A 24,491-nucleotide genomic window follows, 5' to 3' on the forward strand; every position below is an offset into this window, starting at 1 on the left:
GAATTACATCAGCCTCAGAAATTTGTTATAGAGAGAAAATGGAATAATGTATAGCATGGTATGAACATGTAGAGGTACTCAATTACTAGGTAAGAGGCTATCCTGCTACCAGGAAATAAAATGAGGGCTCCTATTGCTATTTGCTAAATTACAAGCCAACTCCAGTGTTTGGTCCTCAGAAGGCATTCAATGAATGAGCTAGATATTATGGAGGAGAGAGCATCTATGACAAGGGACAATTAGTCTCGATTTAAAAATATCGTTCGTCCCTTTCCAGTTCCTATTCTTCCATTCACTCGATTCCTTTCTTTCTCTCCTACCCTGTCTTCAACCTGATAGCCACAACTGCTTAGACCAGCAAAAAACAAGCACAAAAACTAAAGTGGTCACTCATTCTTCAAGCTAATATGCCAAAAGAATAAATTTTTTAAAAGCAACATTTAAAAAAAAATTAAATCAACAACTTGTCACCAGGCTTGAAACCTGAGAAAGGAATGCTATAAATCAACTACCACCAGAGATCACTTTTTCTCTTTAAAAATGACATGCATCTGAAGTGTTGATACAGTGGGTAACTGTAGGCTGCAGCTTCAAAACAGTAACACATGCTTTATCTGCCTTGTTGGTCCATGTGCCACAATGACTTAGCAGAGAACATAATTCTTTGTAAACCACTGGGCTTGAGACAAGAAATGTGAGCTGAAAACTGAGGCAATGGGACAAAAAGAAAAAGATCAGACTTATTCTGCACCATTGTGCACTGCCTTACTAGAGAGAAAAAGCAGATGCCAAACTTTAAGTGTCTTTCCATCGTCTCCCCAGGAGAAATGTGTATCTGTTCCGAGTTATGTATTAAATGTCTCAAATAAGGAACAATTCAAGGTTTTAGCAGAAGTAAAAGGTCTTTTTTATTTTTTCTAAACAAGCTTCAAATTCACAAATAACAGGTTTTTTGTCAGGGTTTTGTTTTTGAGGAAGTTTTTCTTCCCCCAAAACTGGTACAAAATAGAATACCTTTATGTTTGCTTTGGGAACTCTGGGGAAGAAACAAGTACACTAAGAACCTTTGTCGTACTATCTTTATAAAGATACTTCTACCATTAATCCTTCTGATTTACCTTATTCTTTCAGGAAACTATCTTAAAATTAAACTTTGCAACTGCAAAATGTTATGTAATTGTTAGGAGGAGATGATCTACTTGTCATTCACTGTGAGTGAGAACTTGACGATGGAACAAAAGGAATGATCTTCCTCACCTCTTCCTGCCTGCAGTTTTTGACTCACAGCTTATTATTTATTTAGCACTTAAAAAAACCTTTCTGAAGCACAGTACTTTAGTCATTTAGAATTTTTAACTTACCTTTTCATAATACACAAAAACTGAGAATTATGGATAAAATATATACATTAAAAAACCCTCCAGCTTTAATCTGTAAGTGAAAAGAGGTATCATGTTCAAGTACAAGCATCATTTTGATGTCATAACCCAGATTCTTGTTCTTGTTTAAGAGGCAGATATTCTTGAAATTTGTCATTTTATTTTACTTTTTAACTCATTAATGAGAATTTCAAATACATGCAAAAGTAGAACAGTATAATAAACCACATGCAACATATAATCATCACCCAGCTTCAGTAAACAACTCATGGCTAATGGGTTTCAATTCTATCCCATTTCCTCTGCCCACCTCTGCATTATTCTGAAGTAAAGCCCAGATGTCATATCATATCATCCATAAATATTTTTAAGTGTATTTCCAATGGATGTTCTTTTTGTTTTAAGCAACCACAATACCACAGTCACACCTAAATAACATAAACAATTCTGTAACATCCTCACAGATCCAGGCACTGTTTCCATTTCTTCACTTACCTCCTGGGAGTTAATGTTTCTTTTATAATTTGTGTTTGAATTGGGATAAAACGTGGCCCATATATTGCAAATGATTAATATGCCTCTCTCTTGTTATTTTGGTTCTCTTTCCTTTACTTTTTTCTTCCAATGTATGGTAGAAGAAACCAAGTCTCTTATCCTGTAAAATTTTTCCACAGTCTGGATTTTGCTGATTACATCCCATGGTGTAATTCAAAATGCTCCTCTGTCCCCTGTATTTCCTCTTAAGTGGTGGTTGGATCTGGAAGGCTGACTGGACTCAGGCTTGATTTTTGGGCAAAACTACCTCTACTTTTTGGTAAGATCACAGTGTTGTGTGGGCTTCCATCAGGAGACACATCATGTCTGGTTTTTGCTTTGTGGGCCAACCATTTAAGTTTGAGGTTCCCTGAGTCCAAACAAACTTCATTTACTGCACACTATGTTCTCTTCAAATCGTAAAATCTTACACCATATTTCTTAGGAGCATAATAATCCAGCTACATCTTTTTGTCCTCACATCAGATGATGTCATACTTTAATTTCTTTCTGTTGTTTCTCTTCCAATTAAAGCAGTTATGAATTTAGTTTAATGCATTTTCTTGTTTCCATCGTTTCAATCTATTCTTCTTTTTGCCACTCCACTCTTCCAGATAAAAATTAGTCCAACATAGTGACAATCATACAAATGGCAACAATGATGGCATCTAAAGGCTGTATTAAAAATCCAGGGCTGTTTCATCACTATAATAAATTTCAATTTGATCAGACTTCAGATCCAGTTCTTAGCTCCAGGAATGCTTAGTTAGAATACAGATTGACATTAGACAGCTTTTTCAAAATAATAAATCACTTCTACTTCTGCCTCAGTGCCTAGGGGAATTCTGCACACGATGGAGAGTGACCCCTTTAACAAGATGAACAACAGTGAGGGGTTTCTGATCCAGTTGATAACTTTACACCTTAGGCTCTGTCAGGACTTCCACAAAGCAATGATTGTAAAAGAGTTTTTCTTGTTCTATATAAGTTCAATGAAGACCCCTCACTGTAGGTTTTGAGTAGGTTCATCTGTTCTTTTTACCCCAGCATTAGGCGTAAACCTGCACACAGCACACTGTATCATCAAACCTGGAAGAAACCACTGTTACCACCAATGCAAACATTACTTTTCAAAGCCGTTTGTGTTCTGTTCTTTCTTCTAACTTCATTATCAAACAGTTTGGTGCCCATTTGGAAGACGGTAAACCATCTGGTGAAACAGTCCTGGCATACAGCAAGCACTCAGGTACTACTGCACATAGTATCTTAGCAAAATGGGTGTTCATTAAGTAAACCTTCAACAGAGTTTGGTTGGTTTGATAAATTATAATCCATGAGCCAAAGTCCTTAAATGTTAATGCTCCACAGAGTTCTGCTGCTGGTAAGCTTTGCTTTTCTTGCTAAATCTTCTCATTGGGCCTCTTTATCCACGTGCCTGTCTTCCACCTGGCACTGGACCAACACCTCAGGCCCAGGCATCTTGCCAAACTCTGGAATCTTATTTCCAATTTCTCCTAGACATTGCAACTTAAATTTCCCACAAGCACCCCAAACTCCACTTGTCCAAAGCTGAATTCATCATCTTCTCCCAGTTTCTACCCTGGTAAATGACTCTGAGGCACCATCTGAGCATCACCTGAGACTTCTCTTTCCCCATCCCCCACATCCAGTGGATTGCTAATTCCTATTGATTTTACTACACAGACATCTCTCAAAGCTGTCCCCCTCCTCTCCACCCCTACATATTTCAACCTAATTCAGGCCCTAATAATCTTACCCTGAGACAATCTTTCAAGTCTTTATAATGGTTCTCCACACCTTAGATCTACTCTTATGAACTAACACCCCTTCTCCACCCTTGAACCTACGGCCACCAAATCAGATCTCTGCTTAAAACCTTTCACTGGTATCTTATCATTTCTATTAGCCTAGAAGTGGTGTGAACATGCAATCTGTTGTCTGACCTGCCACCCTTTTGAAAGGGAACAGTGGCATTGTTGTATAATCATTCTGGTATAACCAACAAACTGAGCCTGTCCTGGGCAAGCCCACACATAAGCCCCACCCCCAAATCTCTGGCCACATCCCCCCATCCCACTCCCCAATCTTCAGCACCTCCACACTCCCCACCTTTAGCACCTCCACACCCCTTTTCGTTTCTTGTACAAACTGTCTCCCTCTCTTGAACTCTGTTCCCCTCTAGGCGCAGTCCTATTTATCATTCAGACTTGCTTTAAACATCACCTCCCCTGAAAAGCTTTCTCTAAACCCTCCTGGCCAAACTGATTACATAGTCCCATGTGCCAACACCGGGACATGAACTGGGCTTATTCCTGCCATGGTACCTGGCTCCCTGCAGTGCGTACATAATATGCATCTGCCTTCCCTCCTAGGAGCTCCTGTGAGAGTGTCTATGTCTTGTTCATCTTTATCTCTCCACCATCTACGATGTGATTACAGGTCTGCACCCAGCAGGTTTTTCTCATGTCATTTCTCAATCATGCCTTACATTTAACAAAAATGTTTTTGCCTGAGCTAATTCAGTATAATTAATGAAAAATTTAAAAATGAGACAGAATGAGGTAAGTAGCAGTCAGTAGCCCCAGTGCCAGTCCTGTATATCACAGACCACAGTCCAATTTAAGTACTTTCCTTTTAAAAGGAGAGCTTTGAGATTATAGAATCTGAGCTTATGGCAGAACCCCCATAGGAGATCATGAAAACAGGCACGGAGATAAACCAACATTTTGCCAGTTCCACGAAATTCTTGAGGCTTCTTGTATAAAATAAAGTCTTTTTTTTTTTTTTTTTTTTTTTTTTTTTTCTGAGACAAGGTTTCACTCTGTCACCCAAGCTGGAGTGCAGTGGCATCATTTCAGCTCACTGCAACCTGCACTTCCCGGGCTCAGGCAATCCTCCCACCTCAGCCTCCCAAGTAGCTGACACTACAAGTGTGTGCCACCACACCTGGTTAAGTTTTGTATTTTTTGTAGAGATGATGTTTCACCATGTTAACCAGGCTGGTCTCAAACTCCTGAGCTCAAGTGATCAGCCTGCCTCAGCCTCCCAAATTGCTGGGATTACAGGTGTGAGACACCACGCCTGGCCATAAAATCAATGTTAAGATCAAACAAACCTGCTAAGTATATAAGATGGTCCTGGGGCAGGGGTAGGGGAAATGACTGGTATCTTCTTGCTGTGACAATAGGAACATGGAAATGAAAATCCCACTAACATACCTTCATATAGTACTTTATAGTTTGCAAAGTACTTCCCTATATATTATATCATCTGACCTTCAAGACAACCCCATGAGAAAGACTGAGGATCAGCCAACATTTCCTGAGCTTTGACAATGCCTCCAGGATCCCAGGACAATGCCCTTTTCACAGTCCAAAACACACTGCGCAGGCCTGACCTTATGCCGCTTTTCCATGAAGGCTTTCAGCATCCAAGATGGGAACCAGAGCTCCAAATGTTCCACCAGCCAACCTGTCATTTTATGGCTGGGCATAATCTAACGTGGCTTCCAGGAGTGAGACCAACCTAGGGGCATGCTCGCAGTGCCAGGCCCAGGTTGCTGTCACAGCTGTGGCAGGCACATGGCGGGGGTGGTGGGGGGTGGTGGGGCGGCGGGCTCCATTTCCTTCTTTCTTATCACAAACAGAGAGGCAGCCATCACGTCCTCTGCATGTGACAAGGGAGCTGTGTTTTAAAGGCAGCAGCAACGTGCAAGCTCAAGCTGAGCCCCAGTCTAGGAGCCAAACTGAAAAAACAATGCACCCACAGAGACACAGAGAACAGATCTGGGGTTCCTAAAATATATCCTACCCATAGATTTCAACATTAAAATTTCAGCATTAAAAGTCTATTTCTCATGGATAAAGCAGCTCTTCCAGCATCTTTTAAAATATGCAAACACACCTAAGAGGAGTAGAGTACTATGACATCAATCTCTATCACTTTAGTGTGAATTAGCCTATGAATTCACTGTCTTCCTTATCAGCAACTCTTTCTGGACAGGGACCACTGGGCTTCTTGCTGCAGTAAGAGACAACTGTCAGCAGACAGAAAGGACTAGCTTAAAGCAAAGATGGAATTACCAAAGATAAACTCAATTCATCTCACAATTTCACCCAGGGTCAGCTCTGAAAGAAACAATTGCAATGACCTAGTAAGAACTCAGCCCCAGTATGACTTACCATTTCATTCTTCTTATCACTGAAACTAATAAATAAATACAATGAGAAAAACCAGATGTATTTGGTAAGCATTTAGTCCTAGAGAGTTGGCATGGCTCTAAAAAAAGTCATGTAATGATTATGGCACAATCCGACTTGGTCTAACATGCATCTCCTTACTTCACTGGCCCCTTGTAACTTAATGCAGAGAGGTGATTCAGCTCATTCAGAATCTTATCCACTCCTCCTCCTGGCCTCTTTCTCACTGTTGTGTTTCTTTCTACCATAGTTGATCCATGTTCTATGTGCATGATGAGAATGTTTTATCAACAATGTTCCATGATACTACATTCATTTTATTTGACTAGGCTAGGAACAAACTCATTTTTCTCTGTACATAAAAGATACCAAGCAAAGCAAAAAGACCTTAGAGCAGGCAGAACACCCCCCAAACTGTAACCTGGACAGTTTTTTTTTATGACAAGTATTTCAGGTTTCTGCTAAATCCAGGTTTGTGCAAAAAGACAAGATTTAATAATGGAGACAATATATTGAAAAACTTTAACATTAAAACAATTCACCCACATGAATGGGAATGGTTGGCTGAAAGGAACGGAGAAAACTATTTATCAAAGAAAGTGTAACCCAATTTTGCAAAATGCCTATACCAAACATACAAGCCATTAAGCCACATGCTTAAAAATCTTCATGAGGTTTGAGTAATAGCGAAGTAGCTTGATATGGACCAACCCTCCAAACAAACTATTAAAATACCTGGAAAATATATTTTAAAACAACTAGTTGATATGAGAGAACAACCAAAAACATGCACAAACAGAGAGAATTTGAACGTGAAAGAGGGAAACTGCGTTAGGTGAGACCCACATTTGTAGGGCTTTTCTCCAGATTATTCCCCAGGGTGTGCAGGGTTGGGTAAATAGAACTCAATATGGAACTACAGTTTTATTGGCTTGAAAACAGAATAGACAAAATTCAAGACTACCAGATGACTGGATATTGAGGAAAGAAAGCCTGGAAAGATGGGGCCACAGAAAGAAGAACCTCCACATACGTAAACTCTTCAAGTCCTCACATGTTCCTAAACTGTGCATGTGCAAGGGAAACTCTAAGAGGTCCAGATAGGAGCAAGAGCTAGAATGCTGAAAGATAAGAACGAGATTTCAGCTGTTTCCCACCCACAGGAGAAAGAGAAGTTTGAGTGCCATAAAATTAAAGGGCTTAAAACATCTTGGGATTTCTACCAAAACCTCATACTGGCTATGCCTTATGAGCAAAGACTATGTCCAAGGACGATAACTGACTAATGTGACTATAGATGAGTTTAAAGATACTTAGGATTATCAAGTGTCAATTCCCCTTTAACTGATCTATAGGTCCAACACTACTTCAATTCAAAATACAGCAGGATTTTGTCTGGAAATATATAAGCTGATTCTAAAACTGACATCAAAATGCAAAATACCAAGAATAGCTAAAATAACCTTAAACATACAAAAAAGAACAAAGTTAGAGGGCTCATACTATGTAACCACAAGACTCACTATAAGGCAACAGTAATGAGAAACAGTGTAATACTGGCATAACGATGGACAAATAGATCAACAGAACAGAACAGATAATCCAGAAACAGACCCACATTATATGGTCAACTGATTTTCAACAAAGGTTCCAGGGTGATTCAAGTGGTTGGGGGAGACTTTCCAATAAATGGTGCTAGAACAACTGCATTAGTGTATTGAAAATAAAATGTTTCAACTCCTCTGTCACATCACACACAAATATTAAGAAGGCACACAGACCTAAACAGAAAACCTAAAACTATTTGCTTCTAAAAAAAAAAAAAAAAAAGAATATCTTTGTGACCCTACGGCAGAGAGATCTCTTAGGACATATAACATACGAACTACAAAAGATGAGATTAATAAATTGAACTTCCTAGAAACTTAAAACTTTTGCTCAAAGACACCATTAAGAAAATGAAAAGGCAAGCCACAGACTGGGAATAAGTAATCACAACACATATTTCTCACAAAGGGCTCATATCCAGAAAACAAGAACTCTTCTAAATCGATAATAAAAAGACAAATCCAATTTTATAAAATAGGACAAAAGACTGGAACTGAAAATCATCAAAAAAACAAACAAATGGCCAATAAGCACATGAGAAAGTGCTCAACATCAGGGAAATGCAAATTTAACCCACAGGATATAATTTCATACCCACTAGAATGTCTACGATGAAAAGCAACAGCCATAGAAAGTGTTAATGAGGATATGGAGTAATTGAAACTCTCATACATTGCTGGTGGGAGTGTAATAAAACCACTTTGGAAACCATGTGGAAATTTCTTCTGAAGTTACACATACACCTACTTTATTATCCAGCAATTCGACTCCTATATAATCACCCAAGAGAAATGAAAGTGTTATGTCCAGGAAAATTTATGTGTAAGAAGGTTAATAAAGGTATTATTCATAATAGACAACAATAGGAAAAACCCCAAAAGTCCACTAAGAGGAGAATGGGTAAACAAATGGGTGCTACATTTATATAATGGAATACTACTCAGAAATAAAATGAGGGGCCGGGCGCGGTGGCTCAAGCCTGTAATCCCAGCACTTTGGGAGGCCGAGGCGGGCGGATCACAAGGTCAGGAGATCGAGACCACAGTGAAACCCCGTCTCTACTAAAAATACAAAAAATTAGCCGGGCGCGGTGGCGGGCGCCTGTAGACCCAGCTACTCAGGAGGCTGAGGCAGGAGAATGGCGTGAACCCAGGAGGCGGAGCTTGCAGTGAGCCGAGATCGCGCCACTGCACTCCAGCCTGGGCAACAGCGTGAGACTCCGTCTCAAAAAAAAAAAAAGAAATAAAATGAAAAAAATACTGATGTACACAATGATATGAATCTTCTAGAAAGTATGCTTAGTGAAAGAAACCAGACATAAAAGAGAACATACTGTATAATTCCATGTATATGAACTTCTAGAGTAGGTAAAACTAACCTGTGGTGAAATAAAGCACTTTACATATTGCCTTTGGTAGCCGGGGATTGAAAAAGGGTACAGGGAAATGTTCACAATAATGGAAATGTCCTGTATCTTGGATTGGGGTGCTGATTATGCAGTTGTATGCATTTGTCAAAATTCAAATTGTTCACTTCTGATCTATCAGTTCACCCCCATATAAATTTTACCTCAATTAAAAAAAAAAATTGGATGGGGGAGTAGGGAGTATGGTAGCCACAGATGAGGAACAGAATCCCCTACAGGTCACAAATGAGATAGAGATTAAAAAGAAGATAACTGGATCTCTAAATTTCTTTCATAGACATTCATGGGCAAACTAAAAGGTTGGCACAAAACCAAAGATGTAAAGTAGAGTTCCACAGTCATGAACCAAAAAGACGCAAAAACCATTCAGCTACAATGACACTGAATAAAAACAAAAACTCAGTGAGTGTGTTAAATGAAATGTGAGATTGCCAGATTTAGCGAATATATTTAATTTGGCAACCTGAACCAACAGATCACTGGGCAACAAAATACTAGCCAGCCCAGCTTAAGAAAGTGATTTTTTTAAGCATCTCTTACAACATGCTCTTTTTTCTAATTTCCATGATAGAAATTCCTACTGAGTATAAACCAGGATTACGTATTACATATATTCTGGAAACTACCCAAAACTCATTCTTACCTTCAGTGAAACTCCCTGTAAGGGTTATTACCACGAATACTTTGCCTTCTGGCTCGAGATCCACCTAGAAAGAGAAAAAAAAAATTATATTTTAGTATTAAAATATTTTTTGTGGGCCTTAAACAATTAATCAAAGAGAGACCTAATGTGTAAATCACAGCTACAAATCAAATAAATCTAAGTCTTTCATTAAACAGTAGTGGGGCAGGGAAACAAGTGAAAGCTCAAAAAACTGTAAAGATTGAAAAGCAAATCTAAAAGAAACCACATTTTTTCAGAGTTTCCTTCCTCTTAAATTTTATTCTCTCCCATTTTTGGCTTGTCATAATATAGAGCGGTACATCCATATACTTGGTAATTGTTTTTGAGACCTCCATATCTTATGCATATGGCTTATAAGAGCAGCATTTTACTAAACCACATGGCAAGAATATGAAATAGAGAAATAATGGTAACATAAAAGGTAATGAACACATGTGGCTTGGTCAACTGCAAATCTTTAGTTTTATGGAATAAAATATATAAAGAGTCTCTGCTACATTTTTCCACCAAAGTCTAGTCAATCTTAAGGAAGCACTGGGGAAGGAAGTTTAGGAGCCTTGCACTCACTACTTTTTTTTTTTTTTTTTTTTGAGAGAGGTAGTTTCACTTTGTTGCCCAGGTTGGAGTGCAGCAGCATGATCTCAGCTCACTGCAACCTCCGCCTCCTGGGTTCAAGAAATTCTCCTGCCTCAGCCTCCTGAGTAGCTGGGATTACAGGTGTGTGCCACCACACCTCATCAGTTTTTGTATTTTTTAGTAGAGATGGGGTTTTACCATGTTGGCCAGGCTGGTCTCGAACTCCTGACTTCAAATGATCCTCCTGCCTCAGCCTCCCAAAGTGCTGGGATTACAGGCGTGAGACACTGCGTCGGGGCTGCTACTCTTGACTAGTCACGAGGGTATCAACATACCTTGAAGTTACCTATCAGCTGAAATATCAAGACATGCATTCTGCAAGCAATGCAGCTTGAAGTCTTTTCATGTGGTCTCATCCTCTGCATATAGTCCAGTTTCCTGAAGACCCCATGCAGCATGGTGCCCAGGATGAACAGCACCCTCTGGCTCTGTTCTGATCACCACTAGCTGAGGTGGATGGACTCCCCTCTTCCTACCAGATGCTAACTTCACTATCCATGAACACCTCTAGGCCTTGCATTGTGAGGCTCTTGTGGACTCAAATACATGAATTTACAATTGTCCTTAAATAAATCTTTCCAGATTCTGCCCATGGCTCCATTTTTATTTTATTTTTCTCTTTTTTTGGCTGTGGTTCCATTTCTGCCTTTCACCTTCCATCTGAAGAGAAGCCTGACATATAGAGAAGCTTGAGTAGAGATACGAGTGATCATTTTTGGTCGAATATTAAATTTAAATAAGCTGCAAATAAGTCACCTGGTACAGTGGAAAGCGCCCCCTACTAGACCAGGCCAAGAACTCTAGTCTGATTCTGTCACAGCTGGTTCTGGACCCTGAGCAAGGTCCTTTACCACACTGAGCCTCACTCTTCCAATCTGAAAAGTCCATGGCATCATTAGTTAGCATTTCTTCTCTTTTCTTTTTTTTTTGAGCCAGGGTCTCACTGTCTCCCTCCCAGGCTGGAGTGCAGTGGCACAATCATAGCTCACTGCAGCCTCAAACTCCTGGCCTCAAGCGATCTTCCTGCCTCAGCCTCCCAGGTAGCTAGGACTATAGACATATGCCACCATGCCCAGCTTGCTTGCTTATCTAGGTATGTATATATGTACGTATGTATGTATGTATGGAAGTATGTATGTATGTAGAGACAAGGTCTCACTATGCTGCCCAGTCTAAACTCTTAGGCTCAAGCAATCCTCCCACCTCAGTCTCCCAAAGCACTGGGATTACAGGTGTGAGCCACTGCAGTTGGTGTTGGCCTAGCATTTCTAACACAGCCTCCACATATTATCTCAAAGATTTTTTTTTTTGTTTTTTGTTTTTTTGTTTCTTTGTTTTTAAGACAGAGTCTCCCTCTGTCATCCAGGCTGGACTGCAATGATGCGATCATGACTCATTGTACCATTGACCTCCCAGGCTCAATTGATCTTCTTGCCTCAGCCTCTCAAGTAGCTGGGACCACAGGCACAGGCCATCAAGCCTGGTTTAGAGAGGCATGTTGCTCAGGCTGGTCTCGAACTCCTGAGACCAGGCAACCTGCCCGCCTCGGCCTCCCAGAGTGCTGGGATTACAGGCAAGAGCCACCATGCCGAGCCGATCTCAAAGATTCTTAACAGTACTACTTACTTTTTTTTTTTTTAATTGTATCTACCCATGACAAAGCCCCCCAAAATGCACTGGACTTACCCCAGGTCACCACCACACCCTGATTATATACTTTTTCAAAATAAAAGATGCCTGCTTTGTTCAGATTCAGAAAGCTTAACCTGCATAACAACCTATTCTTACAACCCTCCCTTTTGCTGCATAAAACCTGTTACCAATGTGGCTACCACACTTAAATCACCTCCCTGTTCAAATCAGCTACTTGCATCATGACTACTGTTAACAATATCCTCTTAACTATCTTAACACAACTTGTGAACTTTTATAGAACAGCTCTGAAAATAGAGCTCTCAAGAGAGATGACTAAACAGGATATCAGCCTCTAATTGTCTCCACTCTCTGCCTTGACTTGTTTCAAGTCAAAAATACGTTATTTTTAAAAGCCACTCCCTCATCTTCAATATAAAGGCCTGCCAGAGAATACATACACACACATACATTTGACCTCACAACATAAACTACTGCTGGCACAGGCACAGTTGCTGCCTGGCCGCCTCCGCCATCCTGCAGCCCACAGCCAGCCTGTAAACTCCCTTCAACCCTTCCCCGAGGGCCCACAAAGGCCTTTCCATCTCAAGATGGGTCAGGAGCTACTCTGACAGACAGCAGGAGATTCCACCAGTTAGAAGCAGGAGTTCTCACAAGTAGAACAGGTTTCCTTCCGCATTTTTGACCCAAGCCACCCATTGTGGTGGAAAAGCCAGATTTAAACACGGTCTTCAAGTGTTGTCCACTTAGGGCAGATGTGGTAAGACACTGGACCTCAGAACAGGGTTTTACAAACTGCAGGTTGAAACTTTTTAAAGACACATGAAAGCAACTTAGTGGGTTGCTTTCATTAGGGAATTCTTTTTTTTTTTTTTGAGACAAAGTCTCGCTCTGTTGCCTAGGCTGGTGTGCAGTGGCATCATCTCAGCTCACTGCAACCTCTGCCTCCCGGGTTCAAGTGATTCTCCTGTCTCAGCCTCCCATGTAGCTGGAACTACAGGCATGTGCCACCACACCTGGCTAATTTTTGTAATTTTAGTACAGATGTGGTTTCGTTGTGTTGGCCAGGCTGGTCTCAAACTTCTGACCTCAAGTGATCTGTCCATCTCAGCCTCCCAAACTGCTGGGATTACAGGTGTGAGCCACCACACCCAGCCCACAACAGGGATTTTAAAGTAGAATAAAAACAGAACAGAAAATATGAACATGCTACAGGTAGTAAGGAAAAGTACTGCTTCATGCAACTTTTGTGTGTAGTTTTGTATACATATAAAAGGGTATACTGGGTTTTAATGTAAAGATGTATTCCTTACTGTGTCACAGAGAAACAGTTTGAAAAATGTGGCTTTAGAGGTTATTCGTTCCTTCTATACACTGCTGATGGGCTGTTATCATTTATTCATGGCGGATGCTTAGATACCTCCCAGTGGTAACCAACTCATTACCTTAACAGCTGGCCTATTCCATTGCTGTATATCATAGACAGATCTTTCTCTATGAATACAAATGCAGCAAGACCAATAATTTCCACTGATTTACCTTAGTTTCGCCCTCTACAGCTCCAGTGGACACTGTCTCTAGCTAGTACCTCCATCCCAGTTTCTGGGAATAACACTTGAGCTTTATTTGAGAACTACCCCTCCCTCACATGTAGTCCAAATTGCTCATCTGGGATTCTGCCCCTAGCTCCAGAGTGGACATGTGACCAGGCCTAGCCGATTACAGCACTGACTGAACTCTGCACAGCCGGCCTGGGGCAGGCACATTCCTTCTCTCTGGCTAGCAGTATAATTACAACTCCCTACCCGGTATCAGCATCTACTGGTTCAGGTTTGGGCACAAAAATCCAAGTAGGTCCAACTAGGAATCCTGGATCTACAAAGAAGGGACAAGATCTCGCTTCTGCTAAACTTCAATCTGGAAGGACACAAACTTGGGAGTGTCTGGCACCCGTGTTTGTCCCCCCACTGAGCTACAGAATGAAGCCAACAAAGAGGGGAGAGCTGAGGGACAGAAAGAGAACCGCTCTTCATAACATCATTTAAACCCTTAGATCAAGCCTTGCTTGATTCTTTGGGATTTTTTTTGTTATTTGAGCCTACAAATTCCTTTTGTCTTAGCCAGTTTGAGTAGGGGTTTCTATCACTTGCGCTCAAAAAACATATCTGAATTGTCTGCCAAAGAGAATAGGTCAAATATTTGACAACAATTATCACATCCCTCTATGCCTTCTAACATCTGTGCTATCTCCTGCAGTCTGCCTCCCTGCCTCCCACCAGCACTGAAACAGCTCCAGCAACTTTTATGACGTCCTACTGTCAGATACAAAGATATGTCTGTCTTCATCTCAGTTGATCTCTCTGTCTTCCTCTTCATGAATCTCTCGTCCCTTACTTCCAGGGCACTACCCTTTCCTGGCCCTCCTCTCACTCCTGAGCCCTGTATTTACCCAGCAGTCCACACCAGAAGCCCAGCTCCTCAGCAGGTACATGCAATCACTCTCAGATCCCAACACGTCCACTCTCGAAGTCTCTCCTGGATCCACCCCCACTCCACTCCTACTACCGTGGTTCATCTGGCCTCCCTGAACGGGCTTCTAGCTGCCTTCTATCTCCAGACTACTGTCCTCCAGCTGCTGCCAGTGATATGTTTCAAAAATTAAAATCTGACCATGTGGCTTCCTAACTTAGAAACCGTCAGTGTTTCCTCTCCTGTCCATGATGAGGTCCAAATTCTTTAGCACAGCACATAGCCCTAGACACTATACCCCTTCTTACCTTTCAGCCTAAGCTCTTCCCACCACTACAGTTGCATACACCAGCATCCTCATCTCTTAATTCCTGTACACTCTCCAGGGAGGTATGTTATTTATTCTGAGAGAGCAACCAAACGCATTATGGGTCAAGCAGCACACTGGGGAATATAGTCAAAATTATGAAAATTACACATTACTCATCTGTAGCTTATTGCCTAGTGATTTGGGGTATGTGATCTTTCTGGCTGGAAACTCCTTTCTTCCTTTTCATACTTGTCAGACTCCAATTTGTCCATCAATTCAAGACCCACCTGTATAGGGGGACCTTCCCAGACCTCTTTCAGACAGGTGGGCAACTCCACACCTGTTATGAAGACTACTGCTAGAACCCACATCATGTTGTAGTCATTATGCCCTGTCCCCAAAGGAGAGACCCTACCTTGCATATAAGGGGACACAAAATGGTTTGTGGAACAAATGAGTAAACAAGATAGACCTGGGTATCTCAAACTCTCAGCAACTTCATGTAGGACATGATTTTCTCCTCCTTCACCATTCTGGTCAATTTCCTCCTGACATGCCCCAATTTCTCCACACCCCCATTAAAGGGTGAAATCGGCCTGAGTGTGAAATCAACCTGACCTTCACAAGTGAGAGCAAGATTATCACTAATGTTGATCTTCACAGCGACAGTGCCCTTTACCGACGCAGCGAGAATACACGGGCGCTCTGAGAAGCCCCAGTGGCCCAGGCTGAGCTTACAATGAACTAAAACCTCTGCATGTTTTCTAGGTGCTATAAGGCTTTGCTTCCCACATCCTGTGCTTGTGCAGTGGTTAGGCTCAAAACCTTCACAAAAACCTAAGTGCTTCATTTTTTTTTCTGCAATATTTTGGCTTGTTCCAGGTCACAGGGTTCACTGGATGGCAAATCCAGTCAGTTCATTCACTCCCCTTCTCAGTTTTATGGCTCCCCAAATCAGGGCCTCAGGAGACCTATGTCATTGGCTAATGTACTGACAGAGTGTCTAATAGGACAGAGCTGAGGTCAGAGTCTAGGGTAGCCCCACATAGAAATGAACACACTTAGCATTCTTACTCTAACAGTCACATTCAAGGAGCAATAAATACACAAACCCCCTCCCCTACAGACGACTTCTCTTGGTAAAAAGAACAACTCCTGGGCCCTTGTTGAAACCCAGATAACAGTAGTCTTTTAAAAAAATGTGATTCTTATACACAAACAGACAAATGAACAAAAGTATAAAAACTCAGTGTCAACAAATGGTGCTAGAACAATTGGACATCCATACCCAAAATAATGAATTTCAACCCATACGTTGTAACTTATACCTAAATTTACTCAAAACAGCTCAGAGAACAAAACACAAACACAGTTTCAGCCTTTAGGGTTCTCTATGTTGTTTCTACCACTCTGCTCTACACTTTAGAGTCCCCGAAGCTCTATCCTGTGCCTGGTTTGCAGCAGCCACTCAGGAAAGCATTTCTTGGCTGAATGATTCCCAACATGCACCCTCACAGCCATCTAACCCTTGAGTTCTCATGCCAAGTAACCCCTTCCTCAAAGAGTCATCAGTGTTGAACTCACATGAATCAGCGCTGCCTCAAATACTACACCTCCCTGGCTGAACTTATCCCCTATCTCCCACAATGTGGCTGAGTAATAGCAAAGACAGAGAAGACCTGGATCCTGGTGCTCTGTCCTGACCAGTTTGTGACATCAGGAAGGCCATTCAACCTCTTTTGCCAAAGAACCACAGACAGGGATTAAATATAAGATTCCCAGGCCCCACAGGTGATCTACTGATTTTAAATTTTCTGGGGCAAGGGAATGGGGTCTAGGCATCTGCTGTTTTTAAAAGTTCTGTGGGTGACTGTGATATAGCCAGACCACGGACCAACATCTGGGAAGCCTGAGCTAGATTCTAAGGGGCCAATTCCTGCTTTAAAGGGCTCCAATTCCATGTTTTCTCCTAAAGCTTCCAGTGGTCATCACTGAATCACTAGAACCATGTTCTTCTGCATTCCCAGGCTTAAAATCCCGGAGCCACTCCGACTCGAGGCACCGTGACCATCTGTTTTTCCTTTTGTTCCCTCCATCCCTCTAGGATCCCTGTCACTGCAGGCCTCCTCCCCTCATCCTTTCTCCTGCAGTCATGGGACACCCCACCAGAAACAAACAGCCTTTTCTAAAGTGCTATTCTCATCAACTTCCCCCTCCAAAGCCTCCGCTGGCTTCCCAGAGTCTTCAGAATAAAACACCCTGCTCCACGTGGCTTTCAGGACCACTTGGGCTCCCCTTTTGCTGCCTTCCCACTAATCTGTCCAAACTTTGTTTTCAAAATTCCCTTCCTTCCATTGTCACTTTAGAAAGTTAAAATATAAAAAGAAGAAAAAAATCCCTTTTTAAAACCTGCTCTCCTAGTCAGGCCCGCCTCCTGGCTCTATCACTCAGCCACGCGTTTGCTTATGCCATGTTCTCTGCCTGGAAAGCCTGTCTCTCTTCACTGCATCTATCCATCCATTCATTTGAACCTTTACTGAATGACTCCCAGGGCCGGGACAATTGCCAGGTACTCAAGACTCCCCAGAGGAGCTCCTAGGGCTGCAGGTTGGATGGGTAACCGAGCACAGAAGATGACACAGCTTCAGGAGCAGAAGGAAGAAACTGGTGCCAGGATTTGATATTCACACTGATCCCTCCAGTCTCAAAATTCACATCTCAACTATTATTATCTTAACACTTAGCCATACCTTGAACAATTACTTACATTTTCATACATGTATCTCATCACTTGCAATAAGTCTGTAACCTCCATTCCAGCAGGATCTGATACTATGTTCCCAAGGAGCCTAGCAGAGTTCCTTGAACCAAGCAAACACTCAATACATATCTGTTGAGTTGACCTAAGAACTAAATAAGGTCATCTGACCACCTCAATTTCCTCACCTATAAAAATAGGAATGGTAATATTTACTACAGAATAGTCTTACATGATAGCACTTTGTAAAAAACAAAAGGACTCCAAGATGGCTCCAAGGAATACTGGTGACATATGGATGACAAGGGCTCACTGCTTAGAAATTATACTCTGTTAGCTTGATGTACCCACCGGATCCCCAGCACAGCCACTCCTACACCCTCAGCCAAAGTTTGCTTTTCCTTGGCATCGCTTTGCAGGAGTTGGGCAAGTACTTATATCGCTGGCTAAGTCTCCTTGTCCATGAAACAAGAGTTGTCTAAAAATATTCTAGCTCTAATGTTCCATGATTCTAAACAGGCTTGGATAAAGCCTGCACAAAGGACTCAAGAGAAACATTCATTTAATTAACTGGTAATAATTTACAACCATTTCCCTTCACAAAAGCCATTAGAATTGATCACAGACAGGAAACTTCTAGCTACATAACATTCATTTCAGCCTGGAATAAGCAGAGGGATCTAGCATATTAAAAGAAAAAAACAATTTTGGGGGCAAAGGTAGAAGGTTCATCTAGACTCTATGGGCTTTGAGCAAACATCTGTTAATAAAGAACTTGACAAAATTCAATTCTTGGCTGGATGGCTCTTTTCTATGGCTTTCCTAAGTCTTACTCTAGGGATAAATAATGAACCTAAAAACATGACAAAGCATTTCATGATTCTCTTCCACCTGAAATTATCAAGCTTAAAAATGAGCATTCAAATTCCTAAAGAAAAAAAATTCTAACAGGATTGTACCAATAACCTAACAGGAAAAATAAGGCTGTATTGGTTTTTCTTGTTTTTTGTTTGTTTGTCTGTCTGTTTTGAGACAGAGTCTGGCTCTGTCACCCAGGCTGGAGTGCAGTGGCACAATCATAGCTCCCTGAAACCTCCGTCTCCTGGGCTCAAGTCAACCTCCCAACTCAGTCTCCAGTGTAGCTGGAATTATGGGTGCACACCACCACGCCCAGCTAATTTTTGTATTTTTTATAGAGATGGGTCTCATTATGTTGCCCAGGCTGGTCTCGAACTCCTGAGCTCAAGTGATCCACCTGCCTCGGCCTCCCAAAGTGCTAAAATTACTGGTGTGAGCCACTGTGCCTGGCTTAGGCTGTGTTTCCAACAATAAAAACAACAGCTATGTCTTTAGCTTGGTCAACTGCTAAGTGTTTGACATATATTATCTCTCACCTTCACCGCTTGCAGTGTTAAGTATTATAACCACCATTGCACAGATGGAAAAATGGAGGCTCAGGAAGGTTACTGAATTGGGTGAGGTCACACAAACAGTGAACACCAACATTCAGACGCTGGGAAGATGCCACACTGGTGCCGCACCAGCCTCCCCTGAGGCTGCTCTGACTGCATCTGCCTGAGGTCCATCTGTTGCTCTCTCAGCCTGAAGCATGCCTGCCCTGGCTTCTGGCACATGAGGTCATCACATCACTCATTCCCCTGGGAACCTGGGCAAGACGTGTGCTATCAGCACCTGAGGGTGCTCCCGCCTCACTGCCTCACTGCCACGGCCACTGGAAGTGGCACCAGCCTGATGTGCCGCTGGATGATTCTCAATGAGGGCCCAAGGCAGGAGCTGCTAAGCAAGTCTGTGCTGGGGCAGGGAAAATGCAGCAGGCAGTTTAGGTGCCATTAGTCAGCTGCTCAGAGAGTCCGAGTCAGCGTCACATGCTGTAGACACACAATGTGTCCCCCCGATGTGGGAAGGGGTTTAAAGGAAAAGAAGTTGCATAAGGCAAATACTACATCCCTGTTAATTTTCTACTTTCACCTCTATAACAATCAGACTAGGTGTTATGTGTCAAAGCATACTAAGAGAAATCACAGATTAAAAACTTCCAGAAAACAATGATGACAAAAACTGAACAGAAAAGTAGGGCTTGTCAAATCTGACTGGTTTCAAATGAAAGAAAACACTGTCATTACTTTACTGATTAAAGCTTTGGTCCACCCTTTACCTGTTCAATCTGGATCCCATGTGAGGTCAGAGAGCAGGTTGGAAAAGAGCCCCAGGCCATGATCACAACTCCGACATTGCCTACCTGCCACTAGGGGAGGTCACCTGGCTTCAGTTTCTCAAAAAGAGTAGACTAAGCCTATCAATCCTTTTCTATCTAACATTCTAAGGTTCCAAGTCCTAAACAGTTTCTGAACTTTACAGAGCAAGTAGACATCTGAAGACTACTAAAGAAACTCTCTAAAATACATCCTTAAGGCTCACAATAATTCTTCCCCCTCCCAGCTAAACATACTCACATGGTTGCTACAAATTTAAACGTAGAATTACTTCAACTCAGATCCCATTACCCCCAGGTTCTAGCATAGGAAGTGTTATCTTCTGGAAAAAGACATTTTACATTAAAATTAATTTTTCAAAATTTTTCTGCCCATAGCAAAAATCATAAATAGTCAAGTTGGATACCTCTGAGGACAAAACTTTTTTTTTTTTTTCTAACAAGGAGATGGCTAAAGGTAGAAATGGTCTACTGTGTGCTATGGTGTTGTGTGTGTGTCTCAATCTTTGATTCCAATATCTGAAGAATCGAAAATGTAAATTAAATGAAGGATGCCTTAGGCTCTTCAAAATACTCCACTGCAATTCCTCCCACTTAAATTCCCAGGTAATGTAATTCTGTGCTGGAAGGCCTACCTGATACCTCCTCTGTGAATGAGGACAGAGGCTCTGAAGAGACCAAGCCCAGCCCATCAGGTCCAAAGCTTCTGGTGCTCCTAATAGACCAAAAGGAGTGGGGTGAGTTCTCCTGAAGAAGTCAAATGTCCTCTCTGGAAATCAGGAGAGGACTCTTGGTATAGGACCACAGGCAAGACTGCGCTCTCCAGAACTAAGAAAGGGTTGGTTGCGGTGGCTCACACCTGAAATCCCAACACTTTGGGAGGCCAAGGCGGGAGGATCACTTGAGTCCAGGAGTTCAAGATCAGTCTGGGTAACACAGGGAGATTTCATCTCTACAAAAAATAAAAAAGAGCCAGGTGTGGTGGCATGCACCTGTAGTCCCAGCTACTTGGGAGGCTGAGGTGGGAGGATCACTTGAGGTTGGGAGGTCGAGGCTACAATGAACCACGATTGCACCACTGCACTCCAGCCCAGGTGACAAAGTGAAACCGCATCATAAAACAAAACAAAACAAAAAAGAACTAAGAAGGTACTTTTCTTCTTCTCTGATAAGGCGTCCCTAGGGACCTCATGGCAAAGGAGACCCTGGAGTAAGAAACGGGAACCACAGAAGAGTAATTGTGCATCCCCTCCATACCGTGTGTCCCCTACATAAAAGAACACTTCAAAAAGGCACTTTCCACATGAGCTTGCCCCTCCTCGTTTCTGCTAAGTAGACCCTTCCAGAAAGGGAGCATACACTGTCCTTACTAGGAAGAGGTACTAAACAGAAGCGACAGGTGTGACCCTGGCTGGAGATGGGGAATATACTCCCTGCAGCCTCACAGCCCCCTTTTTTCTTTCACACCTCTCTGGGTTGCCTACAGACAGTGGTCATCGGCCCCACAAGTGAGCCTCCTTCTTTGCAGGGGAACCCCCACAATAAGGGAAGAATGTCTTAACAAACTGAAGATACCAGGTTAAAAACAAGACATAAACTAACCCAGAAGAATTCTACATTGTTGATTCTCATCATCCATTGTAGTGGAGGAAGAAGGCAAAAGCTCCAGCAAAACCAAAACAAGAACTCAAAACTACATATTTAGCATACACAAGCATTTCAAGATGTTTTAAAGACTTGTTTGCTTAATTATTCATTGCTCAGTCTCCAGGCCAACTTTGGAAGACTCCGAATCTGAGGGGGCATTAGAAAATAGATCGAGCCTATGTCTCTATCCCAACAGTTACTCTATGATAACACCTTTATTCCTCTTGGTCTTCTGGAGGGAAGGAGATGAAAGTTCCACAAAAGAGGGAATGTTTGTACAATGCCTAGAAATTCAGGTGATGGTTTTCCTGGTGGACCTGGGGAGGGGAGGCATCTACACAGAGAGGGGGAATGTGCAAATGCACATCTGTAACAGGGGCTACAGATGATCAAATGTAAGCTATGTAAATGAGACAAGTCAGAAATAGGGCTGCAGAGGAAAGTGCATCCAATCAATAATGGACTCACGACATGCTGGCAGGCTGGTCCTTATCCCAGGGCAATGGGGAGCCACTGAGGGGTTTCAATCAGCAAAGTTACAAGGTCATACCTACATGTCAGATTCCAATACATGACTGTTGGGATTACAAGGGGAGAGAAACTGGTGGTGGGAATTCATGTTCAAAGGCTATTCCAATGGTCTGAGTGAAAGACAGTGGTGACCTGAGCTAAGTCAGCAGCAGAAGCGATAGAGAGGAGGGGGCAGACAGGAGAAAGACATAGGAGGGAGCAGCAGCTGGATTTTTTTTTTGTAACTGGCGCAGGTAGGGTGGAGGTGAAAGAGAAGGAGTCAGAATCACGAGGCAATGATGATCCTTGGTGCCATTAACTGAGACAGGGACTCCAAGGGGGAAGCAGAACTGGAGGAAAGACAAAGAGTTCGATATATGACCTTTACCTATGACATCTGAGCATCTACAGGGCTGTCCTTAACAGCTTCTGAAAATTCAGATGTGGGGGCTGGGCGCAGTGGCTCACGCCTGTAATCCCAGCACTTTAGGAGGCCGAGGCAGGCGGATCACGAGGTCAGGAGATGGAGATCATCCTGGCTAACACGGTGAAACCCCGTCTCTACTAAAAAACAAAAAATTAGCCAGGCGTGGTAGTGGGCGCCTGTAGTCCCAGTTACTTGGGAGGCTGAGGCAGGAGAATGGCGTGAACCTGGGAGGCGGAGCTTGCAGTGAGCTGAGATTGTGCCACTGCACTCCAGCCTGGGCAACAGAGCAAGACTCTGTCTCAAAAAAAAAAAAAAAAAAAAAAAAAAAATTCAGACGGAGAGGGAGGAACACCACAAATTACAACCCAATGTGGTCTCAATTGAACAGGTCAGTGGCAACATCAAAAGCACTATTCAGTGCTGGGTGTGGTGGCTCACATCTGTAATCTCAGTATTTTGGGAGGCCAAGATAGGAAGATCACTTGAGGCCAGAGCTCCAGAACAGCCTAAGCAACATAATAAGACCCCATCTCTACAAAAAAATTTAAAAATTCGCCAGATGTGGTGGTACATGCTTGTAATCCCAGCTACTTAGGAGGCTGAAGCAGGAGGATAACCTGAGTCCAGCCTAAGTGAGAGAGAGAGAGATGCTGTCTCAAAAGAACAAAAACAAAAACAAAAACAAAACAAAAAAAAACAAGCCCTATATAGATCAAGAGGAGGAGCAATCACTGGGCTAGGGCAAAGCTTTACCCAGGAAGTGGGACCCTGAATTGAGGCCTGAAGGCAAGTTTCAATTAGTGGGAAGTGAGACCATTCTGAGTCAGGAACGCCTTGTGAAAAGAGATAGAACCAATATCAGAACACAAACTTGATCAGTGTCATTGGAGGAATGTCCATACAGGAGTAAGAGAGAAGGCTGGAGGCAAAACATGGAAACAGCTACACCCAGAGAACTGTAACCTTAGGTTGTGGGCCAAGGGGAGCCACTAGAGGTTTTTGATTATGTAAAATGATAGAGATTAACATGTAAAAGGAACATTTTGTCTGCTAGATCAATGAACAGAGAGACAGCTATGGTCTAGAAGTATGAACCATTTGCTGAGGGTAAAATCAGTGAAAATTAATAATCATGGGAAGAGAGCAAAGAAAAGCAGTGGAAAGCCCAAAGGAGTATGGAGTTTGGGGCCTGGGTATCCTACATTGGGGTCAGCAAGCCTGGGTATCCTAGATTGGGGTCAGCAAACAGCAGCCCAAAGGCCGATGCCAGCTGCTGCCTATTTTTGTAAGTAAAGTTTTACTGAAACACAGTGACAACCCTTTAGTTACATATTATCTACAAGATGAGTAGTTGTGATTGAGACCTTATGGCCCACGAAGACAAAAATATTACTCTCTGGCCCTTTACAGAAAGATCTGCCAATCTCTGTTGCCACTAATCTGCCAGGGAACTCAGGGAAAGAACATGTTTTAAAGGGAAGGAAATGAGTTTAAATTTGGACACAAAAGTACTCAAATAGAAATATCTGGCAAGAAGTTGGAAATAAAGACAAATCATGTAGTTAAACATAGGGCTGGGGTTATGATTCTCAAAAGGTAAACACTAAGTCTAAGAGCTGTAAAACTTTTCAAGAAAGAGCACAGGAAAAGAAGAAAAGAAAAAACAAATTCACTTACAGAGTGAAAGAAAGAACCAGAGAAAATACAATCTGAGAGGTGGGAGGAGTCCCCAAGTTTAACGTCATGGGACATGGAAACAAGCAGCTTCAAAAGAGAGGAGAAGTCAAATGTGCAGATATGGAAGATGAGGTCTTTAAAGGGGAGATGACAGCAGATGACCTGGGAGATAACAGGTAGACTTCTTCCATGATACCCACCCCATCATTCGCAGTTCTGTTGGAAAGGTCATCCTTACATTAAGCTAAAACCAATCCATATCCCCTTAACTTCCACCTGCAAATTTCATTCCACCTCTAAAATTTACCCTGCCAAGATG

At 42.3% G+C, this 24,491-nt stretch overlaps 1 protein-coding gene across 2 annotated transcripts in view; it reads right to left on the reverse strand.

The window, feature by feature from the left end:
• Positions 1 to 24,491, reverse strand: part of PRKCH (protein kinase C eta) — a 233,165-nt gene that overhangs the window by 153,290 nt on the left and 55,384 nt on the right. The window contains exons 1-2 of one of the 2 annotated variants that reach the window (XM_050797766.1): positions 17,688 to 21,291; positions 9,811 to 9,874 (exon numbers count right to left, since the gene is read on the reverse strand). In XM_050797766.1, coding sequence (XP_050653723.1) covers positions 9,811 to 9,874; positions 17,688 to 17,735 — 112 coding nt within the window. In that variant the 5' untranslated portion in view covers positions 17,736 to 21,291. Of the gene's footprint in view, positions 1 to 9,810; positions 9,875 to 17,687; positions 21,292 to 24,491 lie in introns of those variants that run through there. The other variant, XM_050797765.1, reaches the window with a different exon arrangement.

Source organism: Macaca thibetana, chromosome 7 (genome assembly GCF_024542745.1).
Source record: "Macaca thibetana thibetana isolate TM-01 chromosome 7, ASM2454274v1, whole genome shotgun sequence".
NCBI classification, from domain to species: Eukaryota; Metazoa; Chordata; class Mammalia; order Primates; family Cercopithecidae; genus Macaca; species Macaca thibetana.